This window comes from Dunckerocampus dactyliophorus, chromosome 13 (genome assembly GCF_027744805.1).
Source record: "Dunckerocampus dactyliophorus isolate RoL2022-P2 chromosome 13, RoL_Ddac_1.1, whole genome shotgun sequence".
Lineage (NCBI taxonomy): Eukaryota > Metazoa > Chordata > Actinopteri > Syngnathiformes > Syngnathidae > Dunckerocampus > Dunckerocampus dactyliophorus.
In genome coordinates this window covers 14,636,398-14,654,146 of record NC_072831.1, presented here as the reverse complement: position 1 = coordinate 14,654,146, position 17,749 = coordinate 14,636,398, and the positions used below count along the sequence as shown (strand labels likewise).

The 17,749-nt window shown below is 42.2% G+C and overlaps 1 protein-coding gene and 1 long non-coding RNA gene across 2 annotated transcripts in view; one reads left to right on the top strand and one right to left on the bottom strand.

Moving 5' to 3' along the window:
* Positions 1-17,749, top strand: part of crim1 (cysteine rich transmembrane BMP regulator 1 (chordin-like)) — a 50,013-nt gene that overhangs the window by 3,859 nt on the left and 28,405 nt on the right. Inside the window, exons 2-4 of the mRNA XM_054797207.1 lie at positions 2,763-2,921; positions 3,121-3,294; positions 14,340-14,582. Coding sequence (XP_054653182.1) covers positions 2,763-2,921; positions 3,121-3,294; positions 14,340-14,582 — 576 coding nt within the window. The remainder of the gene's footprint in view (positions 1-2,762; positions 2,922-3,120; positions 3,295-14,339; positions 14,583-17,749) is intronic.
* The window catches only part of LOC129192836 (uncharacterized), an 88,294-nt gene that overhangs the window by 43,034 nt on the left and 27,511 nt on the right, over positions 1-17,749 (bottom strand). The gene's annotated exons all lie outside the window — the stretch shown is intronic.

Sequence of the window (17,749 nt, the reverse complement as noted above, 5' to 3'; positions counted from 1 at the left end):
CTTTCCCATGAGGAACTACTGAGCAGACTCTCCACCTGCATTGTGTCCGGCCTGCTTGGGGAAGATTGAAGAGGACTGACAGCTCTTCAGTGAGTGTCTGCTACCCTTGACCTCCACCCCCACCCCCACCCCACTGTTAGGGTGGTCGAAGTCAGGGTTCCGCAGGACGTAGCAGGGGTCTCAACCCCCAGGCCATGCCAGGAGACACTGCTCTTGATTACGCCTTATGAACATGTTGGTTGGTGTCTGGAGGACATCTAGTCTACAAATGAGTAGACAGGAGACCTGAAGGCTCTTCTGATTGAGTCGTGGCTCTGGTCCTGTGGCTGCGGGGGCCTTGGAGCGTGCTGCTGACCCTTAAAGTCACACACACATACATAGAGCCAGAAGGTAAAGGTGGGGGTAAATCAACACCTCACGGTGTGTTTTCAGGGGCCACAGTAGGTAGGCTGCTGGAGACTGATCCCAGATTTCCCTCCTCAAGCTCCAAAGGTCTTAAAGTGATTAGACCTGCAATCAGGGCTAGGGGGTAAATGTTTCCACTTTCTGATCCCCTGCTTCTCTGGGCCCTCTTTTGGTTTTCCTGGGTGGTCAAAACAAGAATGTTACAGTGCTCGTAAGATGCCCTTTTAATCTACTATCTTACATCAGCTCGGCATGTTGCAAAACAAAAAATCTGCTGTTAAGAGGATGCGGCCATCGAAATATGCTAAAAATGACTGGTTTCGACTGGATAAGACTTAATGACACGTTTTCCTGAAGGTCTAATAAAAAGGATTGCATTTGCCTGAGAAAAATGTTGCTTGTAAAAGAAAATAGTACTTCAGATAAATTGTGTACACAGAGTGCAGACCAAATATGTAAAATATGTGAATGAAATGCAGCCCCTTCCTTCTGCGTGCTGTGTCTTGAGTATACAGTTACATGCTTCAAAGGAAAGCCAGCGGTGCCTCTTTACTTATCAGTGATGCTCTTGTCAGGCAAGTAAAAACCATTCAGTACATGCTACTAATTGATTTGTTTGGATGTTTTCGTGTCACAGCGATTGCGCTCCCACGTGTACTTTCCTCAAGTTATCATAGCTTGTACCAGAATGCCTGTCTTACACGGACACTTTGTCCAGTGCCCTCCTTCGCATACCTTCTCCCTTCCTTTGGTATTATCTAATGTTTCAAAGACTTCCTTTTTAGCTCTCTATCAGCCAGAGGGCCTCTAGAGGTCAGCTTTCCCATCCCGATTGTGGATGCCAAGACAAGCAGTCTGAGTGGCTGAGAGAGGGATCCCCTGGGATGAGCCACGGGCCTCTGCCAGAGTCATGCCACGCAAGATCCGAGATAACCGGGTCAGACTTGACTGTGGTCAGGAGAGGCAGAGCAGCTTAACATAAACAAAATCGTCTTTCATTGACTCTTTCCTTCTCCCTCTCTCAGTGCCATAAACAACAACCCCCCCATACAGACAGGCACCTTTGTACCAACCATTTCATAAGAAAACACGCTCCCAACCAACGGGAAAGCCTCGGGATGGAAAAAATGGCGAGATGAGGATCATTTTGAGGTGAAAGGAAATCAGAGCGACCGTTTTGGTTTGGTTTATTGAAAAGGTTCCTTTCGCTGGCTGTCTGGCAGAGCTATTAGCAGCACAGACCGGCCCGGGTTAAATAAAGGTAACATCGCCTCCTTGATGAGTGGTGGGTCACTTCTTCTTCACAATCACTCAGGAATCATCAACGCAATCATCCAGAACTTGATGGAAGTTTGCTTTCAATCGCAGTCACAATGAGTCAAGCTATTTTTACATTTCTTTCATTTATATTGACTAATTATGAGTGTTTCAAATGTCTCCTGTTCATTTAAATGTCATTTTTCTCCAACAGGATTCTTAATAATGGGCTACATTCCTGGTATGTTTAGAGAAGAACGCCAGAGACTTATAATAAGCTCTAATCGCGCTTCACCATGGTTCTAATGAGGCATGGTGGCCACATGCTTGGGAAAGTGTCACAGTTTGTCTCATCCTGTTTACGCTGTTGCCACTCTTGCTGATCTTCGACAACTATGAAGAAGAGTAATTTGCTATATGCGCTGGTGTTTAGTCATGCATGCATGTGAAAAGAACAATATGGCTAATGTGTTTGTGATGGTGGTTATTCAGCAATGTAGCCCCCGTGCATTCTCCATGCGATTGTGAAATTCGGTGGCTTAGAAATGCGTGGCTTAGCCTTGATGTGCCATCTTAGTGGCATAGACACGCTTGGCAAAAGAACAGCTTAGGGTGTAAGGGGTTTCGATGCGAGTGGCCTTGGTACAGAGGAGGCATTCTAGGAAGCAGTAAAGATTCAAACCCTGGGAGCGCCCCATGCTGTGGAACAAAAGCAGGAGAAATGGGCTTGATGGCTGCAGCGGCATGGCACAACAACAGAGGAGGAGGAAGGGTGTCCCAGAATTACCCTTGCCACCACAGTGACTGATGTGCGCTTTAGTGTTGCAATACAGCTTCCAAGCAAATTATGTCTCACCTCTCAGAATGTAAATTACATCACTGAACGTTGATGACGGGGGATTGGAATGTTAGCCTCAGATCATTGCTTTTACACTTGACATTTAAAGCTCGGGGAAAAGCATGTACATTTTTGACTGCAAAGGAATTCAATAATTGATCATTTGACGGTGTATTCAAAATGACTGGTGATGTCACAAGCACCTTCTTCAGGTGAAAAGCACATGTTTCAAGTTCTCTTACTGTTGCACTCTCATCTGCAGAGCTTCCCGATCATCCAGAGGCCGGTCTTGAGGATGAACGATGCCCACTGATGACAGGATGTGATAGAGCGGAAGATCAGTGTGTGTGTGATGCCAGACACACCTGCTTGGGCTTTTTCACCTACCCAGACCAGGAGACCTGCATGAAGGCTCATTCAGGTGAGCCACCTTCTCCCATTTCACTCTTAAGTAATTTCACCATGAGCAGAAAAGTCTTAGAGGTCCTAATCCACGACAGATGTTGTTCGGAGGTGACTAACGCTACTTTAGATATCATAGTGATGACACACAAGTTACGACTTCTGGTTTCCCACTTGTCTTTGTGACTCATTGACAACCGTTCCTGTTGCTCATCCAGACGGTCGCAACCAGGAACCCCGGGAAAGACACAGACAGAAGTATGTGGGACCGTCAGATCCAGCCTGCATGTTTTCTGGATGTAACCTGACTACTGACGGCTGTGTGTGCGAGTCTCACAGCTGCAGCCACCACTTCACCTACATCAACCGCAGCCAGTGCCAAGAAGCCGCAGGTAACCTTCACACCACCTTCAGCTTGCACTTAAAAGGGAAATAGCAACGGACCTGTGCTTATGTTCACCTTAACTCAGTATTAAGATAATACTTGGATTTCATTGCGTAGTTAATCGGATCAGAGTGAAAGAAATAAAGGCAGAGAGGAAATCAAGAAGGAAAAGGACGTAAATGTACAGTAGTGGTTGCATGTTGTACTAAAATAGCACTCGAATGCAGACCTCCACCAAGATTGGAGCGTCGGATGTACTGAATGTCCAAGCAAGTTTCTGCAGCCAACAGGGCGCGTGCTGACAAGAACGAGGCAATCGATGGCAGTGATGGGCATTGTGAAGCCACACAAAAATAAAAGACAGGGATCTCTACCCGGCTGACAGCCTGTTAGCTACTGGTACAACTGAAATCGTTGTCGTTAGAATTCCCAGGGTATTGAATCTATCGCAACTGGACTGTTCAGGTTGTCTGAGAAGACTTTAAGCCTCTCTGAAAATACACTAACCTGGATGAATGAGAATGAAAACGTTGTCATTACAACACAACATCAATTGACAAAAAAACTCAATATAATTTGAATCTCGGGCAAAAATTCAAGTGAAGAAAGTGTAAAAATTGGGGTGCACCGTTTTTTTTTTTGCTTGTTTGCCTGGATTTTAGATGCCAGACCACTTTCTGGTTCTTATAAAATATCATAAGGGTAGAACAGATTCATTGGCACGACGAAAAGAGAAACATTCCTCCACTCCTCTGAAAACATGAATATATTTTGTATTGTTTAGATCTGTCAAATGATTAATGACAGCTTATGAATTAATTCATCATAATTAATCACAATTTCCAGCTATGTCTGAAATATGCCCATTTTCACTGTTACTGTAATGAAGGAAGTAAATAAAGTTTTATTTTTGACATCCCTAGTATTCTTCCATAATCTTCCTAACTAACAATTCAATAACCAGCTATCATAAACAATTCCTCTCATCACATGAAATGCTATCCTATTAAAGAGATGCTTACAGTACCTCCACCGGTGCTACGTCTCCAAATTGGTAACCAGGATGGTCGCTGTGTTGGTTTCTTCATTTGGATCATGAGCCAAGTGACTGCCTCCTGAGTGACAGGAGGAAACTTTCTGACCTAAGAGGATTAACCTTGTCGTAGAGCCAGAAAATTAAAGCCTATAGAAAACTGTGTAGCGTTATAAGTGAAGTCCAAAGCATGTGACCGTGGCTGGAGGTTTTCAGCTTTTGAAACCTTCCTACACATCTGATAAACAATTGCATTTTGTCTGGCAACGTGCACATTATAAAATACTTTGTCACTCGTAGTTGACAGTGCATCTCAGTGGGTGTTGTGCTAAATCCCCCCAGGAAGGCACAGGATGTTCATCAAAAGCGTCACCACTAAAGCCAGGAGCAGGAGTGACGCTGAACGCCAGTCTTCTTTGGTCCACGTTTATCACAAGACCCAACTGATGACACTTTAAATTCCCAACAGTGAAAAGTGTAAACAACATTTTTCAGCAGCTTTTGAAATTCTCACCACACACACACACACACACACACACACACACGCACACCTCTCATTAAGGAAGGCAAAAATGCTTCCTTGCGGCTATGCAGTATATCATCAGACTTGTTTGATGAACCGCCACATGTGTACATCTAAGCCCGTGTGTCTGTGTTTGTGCACGTGTCTGTGTGTGATAATTATCTTGTCTGTCGCTGCATCTCAGGCAGACAGTTTTCCTTTGTCTGCCATCAACAGGAACGGAACTTAATGGTTAGAGGTCTACTTGCTCCCCTTTCTTAGAGCCCGTAGTGCTTTTGTCTGTCAACGTGTTATTGTCCTCAGATTGAAAATGGGTCTAACAAGATCCAATACAAGAGTTGTACAAAAAAATATTTTTTTTTCTTCAACAAATCGGTGAATTCGAATAGTTAATGATAAATTAACAAACAATTCAATATTTGTTATTAGAAGAATTGCATGTAATTTTATAAATACATAAGCAGTTTTTTCACACTGAAAACTCAGTTTCGGTTAAACATGATAAACCAATAAAAAAAGTAGAACGGCAACTTCAACTCAGCACGACCAAGGCTGCCTGAAAGTGTTGACTCACTAAATTTGTCAATCCTGGCAACCTCACTCCATCTGAGAAACTATCTTGCATTAGCATTACCTCTTGTAGGAAGCAATACGGTGGATGACCATATATTCCCCATCAGCGTTTGCGACGCTGCAAATGTGAAGATTTTTGGTTAAAAAAAAATAAATGTCATTAATTGATGGTTTCTGCAGAAAACACCTAATTATCTCATTCACCATTAGTGGGTAATCATTTATAAATACATGATAATACAGGTCAAATGCACAGCATACATGTACCACTGTTAATATATATATACATATATATACATATACATATATATATATATATATATATATATATATATACATATATATATATATATATATATACATATACATATATATATATATATATATATATATATATATATATACATATATATATATATATATATATATATAACTGACTCCGATTCTAGGTGTTTGATCCTCTTACATTATCACCTCTTATATTCTACATTTTATCATTTTAAATGCGTGTAGTAAGTGTGTGGGGCATATTGAAGAGAGATAGGGGAGGATTCGGGATCTCAATCTAATGTAATAATTCCAACAGTCACTCTTAATGCAAATGTTGATCCGAAATCAGAGGAGAATGGAGAATGTTGAGCTGGCAGGAGGGTTTGGAGGGCGGGAGCGAGCAATTTGTCAAAAATAGAGATTTTTACACACATTTTTATAGCCACCTTTTGCGGGTGGTCTTTGATTGTAACCCCCACGAATATCAGCAGACTAATACAGTCTGAAATGAATAGAATTCCATGATTGCCTTTGTTGTGACTACATAAACTAATTCATGAAACGGTAGATCATGCTGTGATGTATTAAAAAGCAGAATGTTTTGGACTTTTTCAAAGTAATATGTGTTTTGACACTTTCTCCCAGTGGTCTTTATTTCATTCCACTGCGATGATCTGTCAAAATATTACTGCTTTGCTCCTGCCGGCCTCCGATGACCTTGTCAGCCCTTTTGTCTTCAGAGCAGTCTTGTTCTCCTCTGGTTCACGAATTGCTGATGTAATGTGGCTCCAAAAATGTGGAGACAGGCAACATGGCGAGCGGACACTCCCACATGTCCGGGACTAAAGAGGATGTGATAAGTGTAAGGAGGGGGGGACAGACACAGGAAGATAGGAAATCACAAGTGAAGCCAAACATTTTGATGAGGTATTTCTGTCAGGGCCTTTACTTGGAAGGGTGGTGTTCGCTCATTTTACACTCAAGGAAAGTTTATATGTGTTATTCCTGATAAGGCCTCACACTGCTATTTGAAAGGAATTCCCCTCCTTTTGCTTGCTGATATGAATTAGCACAAGCAATGTTTAGAGGAGTCATACAATTGGCAGCACATAATAAGAGAGCCTTATCAGCCTCTCGCAGATAGCAGTATGAGCAAATGCACACTCCATGGCAACGTCAGCTGCAACCCAGTAGCACACAAATACAGGAGCTTTTCTTTTGTGAAATCCCAGTTTGTATTCATATTTAATACTCTCACCATTATATCAGTGATCAATCAAGACTTCTGCCAATGCAAAGATAATGCTCAGATTTGATTGACACTGTCGGAGAATATTATTTAATAATAAATTTATTATTGTGCTTGTAGTTTGCAGTGGTGTAGAATTGCAATACAAACTGGGATGTGTTTGGAATATTTTGCCCTTATCACGTGGCTTAAGACAGTAGCAAAAGTATTGGAAACAACTTAGGATATGATGCGTTACATAACATTTTAATTATAAATATTTAGTTGAATTAATATCAAAACTGAGTCTAACCATCTTTGTAAAGATGATTAGAATTAATAAAAAATGCCTTTAAAGGGTTCTCCAACTTCCCACTCACATCCCAAAAAACACGCATTTAGCAATTAGATTAATTGCATGAGAGACTTAAAGGCCCACAGTGTCAGTTCAGTAATTAGCAACGTCCACACGGGAACGGATCATTGGGTGAAAACAATGTAATACCTAAGGTACGCCTCCATGTGGCGCTGTAAACAGACACACAGACAAACTACGTGACACACCAAGAGTAGAGAAGAAGAAAGAACGCAAGTGTCCTCTGTCGTCCGACTTGTTTTGATGCCATAGATCAGTGGTCCCCAACCCCCGGGCTGCAGCCGGGCTGCACAGAAAGAAAAAATAATTTCCACTATGTTTTATTTTGAAAAGTGGCCGGATTCTCTCTGTTACATCCGTCTCACTTGACGTATGTCCATTGTGCGTATGCTAACTTTCTCTCATATGCCGCACAGATAGACTTTTACTGTATTTTTACCATTTTTCTTTCACCTCATATTTGGTGTCAAATGCTGATATTATGTGGGAATGCATAAAGGTAAGTTTTGATGACTTATTGAGTGCTAATGTGCACATTTGTCTCAAGTTAATTCATGCTAGCGCACTGCCTTTACCACACCTGTCAAACAGCGATGTAATCATCTCTCTGGAAAAACTTGAATGAAACTTGAACTGGTGGATGGTGGGTCGGCATTCATTATGTGCTTTTAATTTGATGTTATTCATGTCTTAGTTGTACACAATACATCATATTGTATTGTGTGGTCCCGTGTGCGCACACCCTGAATTGTCCTTACACTGTGAGTGTGAATTGTGTTTGTCTATATGTGTCCTGTGGCTGTTCAGCATGTATCCCACCTCTCACCCAAAGTTATCTGGGGTAGGCTCCAGCTCACCTGTGACCCTAATGTGGACAAGCGGTATAGAAAACGGATGGAGCTCACTTGTGCTTCACCCCCACACAAGTCCAGTCTTTCCCACCCATGCCCCGTGCTTCCTCCCACCTCCCTCTCTCAGCCACAGTGAAAGGAACGTTGATTCTGCTGGGCTTCAGTCGTTTTGTGCCTCAGCTATTCTAACTTCTTTGTAGGTTAGCTGGTTAATAAATTAGAATCTGCAAAGATATAGTAAGAATCACGATTCTACATATTTGAAGGGGAAAGAATGGCACAAGAGTGCAGTGTTTCCCACAGGACTGCAATCTGTTTGCAGTGGTGGGTTGCTGGGAGGAGGGGTGTGTGTCTAGATGACTTCATCTTCTAATTTGCATAACTGGCCAAAAAAATGTGCTACATATAACGTATTTAAAGACAAATCTTCGTGTTATTATTGGTTATTCATATCAAAATGTCATTTTTTTCGATTACATTATGGCTTTTTGCTCTATTCTTCCATTTGACATTTTCTAATCTGTTTGTTCATTTTAGCTCGTAGAGTTAAAATGAACATGTGCCACGGGCCCATCAAAAAACAAGCCGCGGTGGACCAGGGCCACCCATGCTTTTATGTATTTCTCCGGGAAGGCGAAGTGTTAAACGATGGAATAGTGTCTCCAGGCTGTATCGTCTTCGCACTATGGCTAGTCATGACTCGTGCTAGCCAAAGGCTAAGCTGCACGGATACTACCTGGGCTTGTGGAGAATGCCCTGCATGTCTGGATCTTTGCCCCCACGGCGCATACAGCATTTGTGACTACTTGTATCGAAAGACTAAGTACTGTAAATGCACGATGCAAGGAACGCTTCCCGTCTTCCCTTTTAATGCGTACAGCGTGGGAATTCTTTCACAACAGGTAGCACCAAATCTATTTGTGGCGGCTGAGATTTATTAGTGGATAAATGAATTTCTGGGAGATGCTGGAGTGCTTTCAAGCTCGTCAGTTTGATTGCTGTGTTCATACCTTACCAAAGGAACCACATCAAGTGGGAAAAGCAGCCCCTAACTTACCAGACACACTCTTCCCCTATTTTGGACTGTGCATGGTAAACTCCATTCCTACACCGATGTATTTACTCTTAATATTTGCTGTTGCTATCTTTTGCTCTGTAGTGGATGAGTTTTTTCCAAATTGGCACATCCTTACTGCCTCCTCTAAGGGCTTTATACGGTATATGGAAGTGGTTCAACTGCGACGCCCTGTCTTTTATTGCTCTAGAGCTGTTGATATTGGGTTATTGGTCATTGGGTATTTATCAAGTGTGTCACACTTGGCCTTGACTTTAATAGCCGTCCTGCTCTTTGGCTGCCACTGGTTTTCATATTGTTTGACCAAAGTGTCGCAGTTCTATCACATCCACAAGCTTCTGGCTGTGATCTCAATTTCCCCACCAAGCCTCCTCTGTGGGTCTCGCACTTGCTGGTACACACAGAAAACAATGCAGACTCTCCCGGTCGTAACTGCTCCGTGGGCACAGAGCCAGGCCCCCACAGTTGTACACAAGCGACGGCCCTGATGTGTCCCCTTTGAGGAGCAACTTTATAAAACCTGAGGACAGACCAGAAACCCGCGGAAGGCGGCTGGACTAAGACGGCTTTGTTCTCCACTGACTTGCTTCCAAAGTCAGTTGGTGAACAGAACTTACATTGTGTGCTTTTTCCATGAGTAAACGGAGGCTGTCAACACAAGCCTCCTCTGCCTGGCTCAAGCACTCTGGTTTGGGGAAATACTGCTTGCCTTGTGCCCTGGTTGGAAGTGAAGAAAAAGGCCATTTAGAAAGGATGTGTTTTTCTTTCTTCAATGAGCTGCTGAGATGCCAGAAATATGCATTGTTTACAAAAGAGTTCATTCTGTGCTAATGAAGCAATTTCCTTATCCCACCTGGTGGAAGACCTTCTCCAGGTATCTTTTTGCATGCCTGTGAGGGAGTGGGCAGATTTATTTTTTCAGCTTTTCTACGGTTTGCCAGCATACTATTGTACAAGAGCACAAAATGCGATTCCTGCTGAGACACTTTATCAAGCATAACAAATCAGGCCTTTTGTGTATGTGCATAGAGGGTTTGGCGGCCATTATAATACCAAAAAGGGCTTCTAATTACAGCCGTCTATGCTCAGTGAGAGAACACAAACAGCACAGAAAAAAAAATCCATTTGCTGTTGACTTTTCCCATCCTCTATTGTGCTTGAAAATGTGCCAGGCAGAAAATTATATAAATTGGACCTGCAGGGGAGGAACGGTTTTGCAAATGGATTTGATTTATTCTGTTCATTTGAATGACAATGGTGGGTCAGACAGCTGCTTTCCCAGTGCACTCTAACCCCAGCTATTATCAGCGTGAAAGCGTAATCAACATTCTCTGGGAGATGTACAATACATGGAAAGTGTTTTTCAGTGCAGAACAGGATCATTCCAGTCCATTTTCTATGACTTAGAGGCTCATGAGGTTTTCATATGCAAAAGGGATCTTCCACCGATGTGTAGCAGACAGAGTTAGACTGCATTGTAGGTAACCCAATCAGAGCGTGAAGACATTTATTTAAGTCCACCATTGAAATTAGGCCAAAATTCATTTTCCCCTCATTTTCTATGACTCATTTCAAAGTTTATCAATGAGAGCTTTGTGGCACTCCTCACTGTTACCAGGTCTCTAGAGTAAGCAGAACTGTAACGATACCTCACACTCCTGCTGTATTTGTCAAAGCCAAAAAAACGGAACGTTTTTCCAATCTTAAGTTTCATCATTGAGTACCCCCCCACCAAACAACATACAACGCAGCAGTCACAGTCAAAGGGGCAAAAGACTGTTGCTCTAATAATGTTAAAACTCGTATTTAGAAGATTATAAATAGGTTTTCTGTGCCGTAAAAATATTCTACTTATAAAGAAGGAATACTACTTCACAGAAATTCACTTATCGTGGCTGGGTCTGGAACCAATTAATGACAATAAACAAGGGATTACTGTATTACCAAAATAAGTGTAAAATGCATTTCTGATGTAAAAATATAACGATAGCAAATGATTATTATTTACATGGCTTTATTTATATGCTCAACAATGGATTGGTCCAAAAAACTAATTCTAAAATACAAGAACAAAGAGCCATCTCAAGTCGACAAAAATATCTAATCTAATAGTGTGTATTATTTGTAAATTTCCAACTATTTACAGTAAAACAACACAACATCTACAGAACATTACAAAAATGTTAGTCTTTGTTGAAGATTGGCATTCAGAAAGTGTGTGTTTTCTGTGTGTGTCCAGCTTTGTGATGGTGATGCTATCATGGGGTCTCCGATCTCGCCAGCATATTTTGAGTAGCTCACCAAAGGGTCAAAGAATATTTGCTTCAACACCCAATTATTACTATTATTATTATTATAACTGTTCAATTCAGCCTTTATATAATGACAAATGGCCACAAAATAGCATAAAGACGATGGTCACACTGTTTGAGTAGAGATCTGCTTGGTAAATAAAGTCATGCACCATTTAAATGTTGCCAGTCATAAATAAAACACAAATAGGTGACAGCTCTAATAGTAATGCAAGTTGGAGACCCCTGCAACCCGGACACTGAATTTATTCTGTTAAAAGTTGAACAGGACCGATTTCTATGTAGATATCTATTTGAATTATTTTATTCTGTTAATTTTGTTATCTTGAGTTAAACAAATAATTATTGAACAGTTGATATCCCGTGTATTACTCCAAAACATGCATTAAATTAAATTTAGGTTTGTGTCAAATAATAAAGAAATTGTTTCATACAAATAAAGGAAAAAAAAAAAAAAGACAATCCGCCTAAAGATTTATTTTTTAATAATTACCTATTTGCCAGGGGCCCTTGGAATTGTCTAATGGGGCCCCTGACCAATACCACTCATCATAAATAAAATGAAAAACGTACAGTGTGATCGGTATCAATATCAGTCGATGTCACTCATGGATGATTGGTGTTGGAATTAGTAGCATGAAACCCTGAGCGGAGGAGCATCCCTAGTAGCAACGTTCTCTCACCGTCTCTCATCTCCCTGACTCCCTCCCTCCTTTTCATGTGCTCATGACTGTGCTGTGTGTATAATCTATCCTTCCTTCTTATGCTCAGTCTCGACACGTACAGCACCATAAATTTTCACCAGTCACGCTCGGCTTTAAGTGACAAATGCCAGAAAAAAAACTGTCTCGTTCATTTCAAAGAGCCGCCTTCAGTCATTCACTTCAAAGAGCCAGCTCTAACAGCCGGATTGTTTGTGAAGGACCCATTACTAGTTGTAGACATTTAAATGAGCACCTTTCTAAAACGGCATTTTGGAAATGACTACTGAATTGCAATGCAAGCAGAGTTTAGGCTGAACCCTGTGAGAGACGGAATGAACAGAGGTGGGCAGTTTGATGTGAAGATCCATCTAATCCTAAACCTTCAAAGTTCCAGATTATCGTGGTTCTAGGTTTGACATATCTCTCCCATTCGGTTGCCCCATTTTGTTGGCAAGCCCCAGGAGGCCCCTCTTGTCGTTCTTTAAATATCAGTGATGAGGCGCATCCTCCGATGGAGTCATGTTGCAGCACGGAGCCAACAGACTGAGCATGCTGCAATCTGGGAAGCTCATTAACTGGTAATGCAACCAAAACCCCAAAAATTTTTAAGCAATGTCAGCTTCTGTAATTAAACACCTCCCTCCCAAACCACATGTACGTGCACAAAGATTTTCAACAATGTCCCTTATCTAATCCAAATCCATGCATTTTAAGGTAACTGTGTTGACACATTCCATGTGTTAGAAAGTCAGCAAATATTTCAATGAGAAATGACTGGATTTTCCTCATCCATCATCTCTGCTCCAGTTAAGTTGCCATTCCAGGTGTCCTCAAAATGTTTATGTACTGGCCTTTCAGGAACGGATCTGGGGAGTTGCTTCATGAAGTGATGGGACAGAGCGTGAGCATGTGCTCCCTCACATCGTCGCTCTTCTGCCTATGCCGTATACATTACAGTGGTGCTGAGGACCAGAATAGATGTGATGTCCCTTTGGTTGGGGTAATCCAATCTTTGTAAGGTAGATTCTGTTTTGCAACAATGTTGGTACAGAGGGGCCTTCCACTTTTCTTTTCCAGACCAGGCTCCAAAAAACACCCCTTGGGCCCCTGTGCCCAGATTTGCAGTAGCCCTGCACTCATTTCCCTCCTAGCAAGGACTATCAGAGCTATTATGTTGGCTCTGCTGAATGTATAGAACAACACATGCCAGCTGAAGGGGAGTCGGGAGAAGAAGAAAAGCTGTGTTGAGGGCCTGTTTGGATTGCGATCCAGTCCAGAGATCCTGGGTGGGATCTGAGCCCCTCAGACGGGATATTGGAAGGCCTTGTCACGTCTAAAGTAGCACCTTGAGAGGACATCGTAAAGCTGTCGCAGACTGGAGCGGGGATCTAATGACTGTACGGAGGGTTTGTGTTGGATGACTGTGTGAACTTGGGTTTTAGGCAAAACGTGAGTAGCACTGTTGCAGTGTTGCTTGACGGGCTACTAAGTGTAAGACAGCCAATTGTGTACGTACAATATACAATACATGGCAGCATGGAAAGGGGATTTTTCTGTCTGTACATTTTTGCTTGTGTACAACATCCTGTCTGCAGTTTCTGATATGTGAATCTGGATATTTTTTGGGGAAAAAGGGGCACGTATTGCTTAATTTTGTTATGCATCAGTTTTAAATGGGGCAAAACTTCAGAATCCTCTGTCTCTTGTTATTTTTTTATTTGACACTTGTATTTGGGACTCCATGCAAATATAATTCCAGATCTGAATGATATTTACTATGTGTATACAGAGTTAGAAGCTGCAAAATCAAACATGTTTAATCCGGATCTAATCCAGATTTTCTGTTTGACAGCAAGTTATCTGTGACATGGAAAATTACTTCTAACATGATCTGATAAACCCTTAGATTAGGTTGTAGTTTGTTGAGGTAGGAGTAGGTTTACTTTCCTTGAATGCGTAATTGATTCTAGATCTGGCCCTCGTAAGAGCCAAGGTCATAGCTGTTCATCCATTACTGCTGGAGGTGACATATGTTTCCCCGTGGAGGCTTTTCTATAATGTTAATCATGCATGTTTACACCCACCTGTATCTGTGTGTCTCTTTCAGAGGAGCTAAAGTGTGCCGGAGTGATCTGCCCTGCTCTCCAGGTTCCTTCCTGCCCCAAAGGTTCAGTTTTGACCAAGAGTTACACGCCCCCTGCTGGTTGCTGCCCTTCCATACCAAAGCAGTGCACCTGTGACCTCCGGGCCTGCCACCAGTCCCACTGCCCGAGCGGACAGCGTGCGGTGCCGCTCAGCAAGGCCACCGGTCAGCCCGGTGACTGCTGCGATGTTGTTGAGTGCCAGAAAGGTGATTCTACCCAACTGCACACTATACAATCTTTCCAACTGCTGTTGCACTGGGGGTTGTGGTTATGGTTTAGGCGGTAAGAGATACGGCTCCTTCTTGGAGGAAATTATTCCCTGATGCTTTCCCAATAGACACACAGTTGCTGACTGGGAAGTGATTTATGCCAAAATATGGCAACAGTTAAAGCTGTGAAGTAAAACAAGTTAACCATGCTTCAAAATTAAAATGTAAAGTCATAAATTTAACTTTGATGTTCTGTTCTGAACATGTGTAGGGATAGAAGAGTGTATTGCTTGGAAGGCGAGTCGTAATCACATAAAAACACCATGCATCTCACTTGCCGTGGTGCCTTCTGCTTTTATTATGATAATTGACAGCGATGTGTGCATCCCTTCTTAAGTTCTCTAGTCATCATTATTTTCCTTTTTGGCTTCCCATCACTGGTGAGATATCAGTCAGAAGACTGCACAAACTGTGAAAGCCCCCAGAACAGCTTGGGGTTCTATGCCTTGCTCAAGGGCATATCAACACAGTTCTGAAAGGATTTTAACAACCAGTCTCAGACCAGACTTCAAATTTGGCCTTTATTTTGACTGATCTCAAACCTGCATCTCAATCCCAGTCCTTGACGTCCTCTCCAAATTAGTATTAGTATCACAGTCAAAAAAGAGATTGTATAAAATGGGTTCAACAAATGCATGATATTTTAATCATCTGGCTTTACTATGCATCCATGAGGGCTAATCTGGGTCACAAAGGTTGTTATCATCTCATCAAACGGACTGATCTTTTCCCAATTCTTCTGCGAGTGCGATCACATAAAAGTGTTGGCAACACTATAACAAATTTGGAGTGGTGTACTTTACTCTTAAAAAAAACAAGGTGCAAGCCAAAGCCTGGAATAAAAGCTGGACATTTTTGTCTGTTTTCTCATAACTGATTGGGGTGCTTAGATGTATTTGAATGGTGTGCGAGCCAATGCTCTGTGTTAACCTGTTGATGAAAGGCCATAAAATCTTCACAAGAGGGAGAAAACGATCCAGGAGTACATGGAGAGTAAATAAAAAATCATTCAAGTAAAACAAAATGTTATGATGTTAGTTTATAAAGTAAAAGTGCTGTAATCAGTCTTAAATCTGCCTAAAGAGTTTGAAAAACACGACTGATTCAAGCAATTCCTTCTGTAGGCCATTAACATTCTCCGATAATGCTCATCCAGGAAATACTATGAGTGCCTCACATATATCCCTGAGAGCCTTTGCTGCTATTTGTGCAGATTTTTGCAACACGGAATCACAATATTGAAAATCCAGCCTTCGACGTGAAGACCCAAATCCTGCTTAATGTAACAGGCAACAGGAGAGTCAATGAGGCAAGGAGGGGACCTGTGCTGGTGTTCTGTTTATTCTGTGCTCCCAACAGATATTCACTGTTTTACCAACAGAACAAATTCCCGTTCTGGCCCTTCCACATGTATAAATGAATGCCACGTCCTGGAATTAATGCACTTAACAAGCCTAGTGACCAGAAAAAGTGCTTAGGCTATGAATTTGCTCAACAGAAGTGCAGTGTCAAAGGGTTCCTGTCTGGTCACACGTCCAGAGGGAAAAGGTTCAACAGTTCATTGATGGGAATGCTTTTTATGTGCTCCATTCTGCCCGTCGGGAGCGTAATCGAGTCCGGCAGGCTGGCGGTGGCTGAATGGCAGCCATGGGGGCCAAGGGATCAGTGTTTTGATAACAAGTGTCTGCTGCTCTTTGGGTGTAAGGCTTGATGCCTTTTGTGCAGCCCGTACTGTCTGTTGGGGCATGCATGCCTGCGTGTCATGACACAAAGTTCAATAGACAGGGACATCGACGAGGACATGCAGCGAGACTCAGTGTCACCGCTTGTCCCTGCAGTCCAGAAAAAAAAAGACTGATTATAACAAACTATGAAGAAATTAGACGCCCTAAGGATGCTATACCGAGCACACCAATCATTGACTTGCAGTTAGGACAATCAGTTTAGATTGCTGAAGCAGTGAAGAAATGAAAAGACCTCTGACCTCTTCTAACTTGGAAGTCTTGCGCTGACAGCCTTTGAAATCAATATGGTTCTGGCTTTTGCGGAAGATTAAAAAAAAAAAGAAGCAACATTGGCATCAAGTAACTTGCGTGTAGCGATCTGACCTTTGATCCTATGCACCGCTGCCATCTTTGATCAACATTTGTATGCAGAAATGCAACCCCTCGGACTGATGAGAAACCCCCAAGGACCAAGGCTTTGTGGAGACTACAAAGACACAACATGCTCGCATTGTCACATTGTATCCACTTTGGAATGACTCGCATGTTTCCATTGCCCACTTGGCTGGGAGTTTGTCCCACTTGGCTGTGGCTGCAGCAACACCATGTTCCACCTGTTTGAAGAGTTGTTCCATTGTCGGCTTGAAGGAGGACTTTAAGTGATTGGATGGAAAAGACCACACTGAGGTGACTGATGTCTGGCACATCTTCTGCCCATGTCCCCTGTGCTTAGCTTTGTGTATAGAGCCGGGAAAACACTTTCTCCTGAGATTTATTTCTCAAGCAGGGTGCTAACTACTCTCAAGGAACATTGCGTGAAACACTTTCTAAGTAAATTGGAGAGGCTAACTAGTTAGCTCGGTAGCTTGGTATGCTAGCGGCGGCCATCTTTTATGCCTGCGCATTAGCAATGTGGTGTAAACAAAGAATAATAGGAGTGTAAAGGTGACCACGGGGCTGTTATTTCATGTCTACAGGGCTCTAATAATGTTAAAAACTATATTTAAAAAGTCATAGTCAGGTTTTCCATGCTTTAACTTCGAAAATATTCCGTTTATTAATATTGAATCGTACGTTGCGAAAATTCACTTATCGCGGTCGGCTCTGGAATCAACCGAAAAAAATGAAGGACGACTGTAAATATCCAAGAGCTATGCTCCCACTTTCAGCGCCCTTTTGTTGGGCTGGTGGTTGGTGTGGTACACTACGATTTGCTCGTGTAGTGTGAAACGAGGCGCACTGCCATCTGTTTTTGCTATTAATGTCGCTTGTTCATGGATCATGTCAGCACACAGTACTGCTTAGAGGTTTATCTTCTTCGTTTAATTCATTGCCGGATTACCAATGTTCCACCCAGTGGTGGAAACATGTGCCTAATCA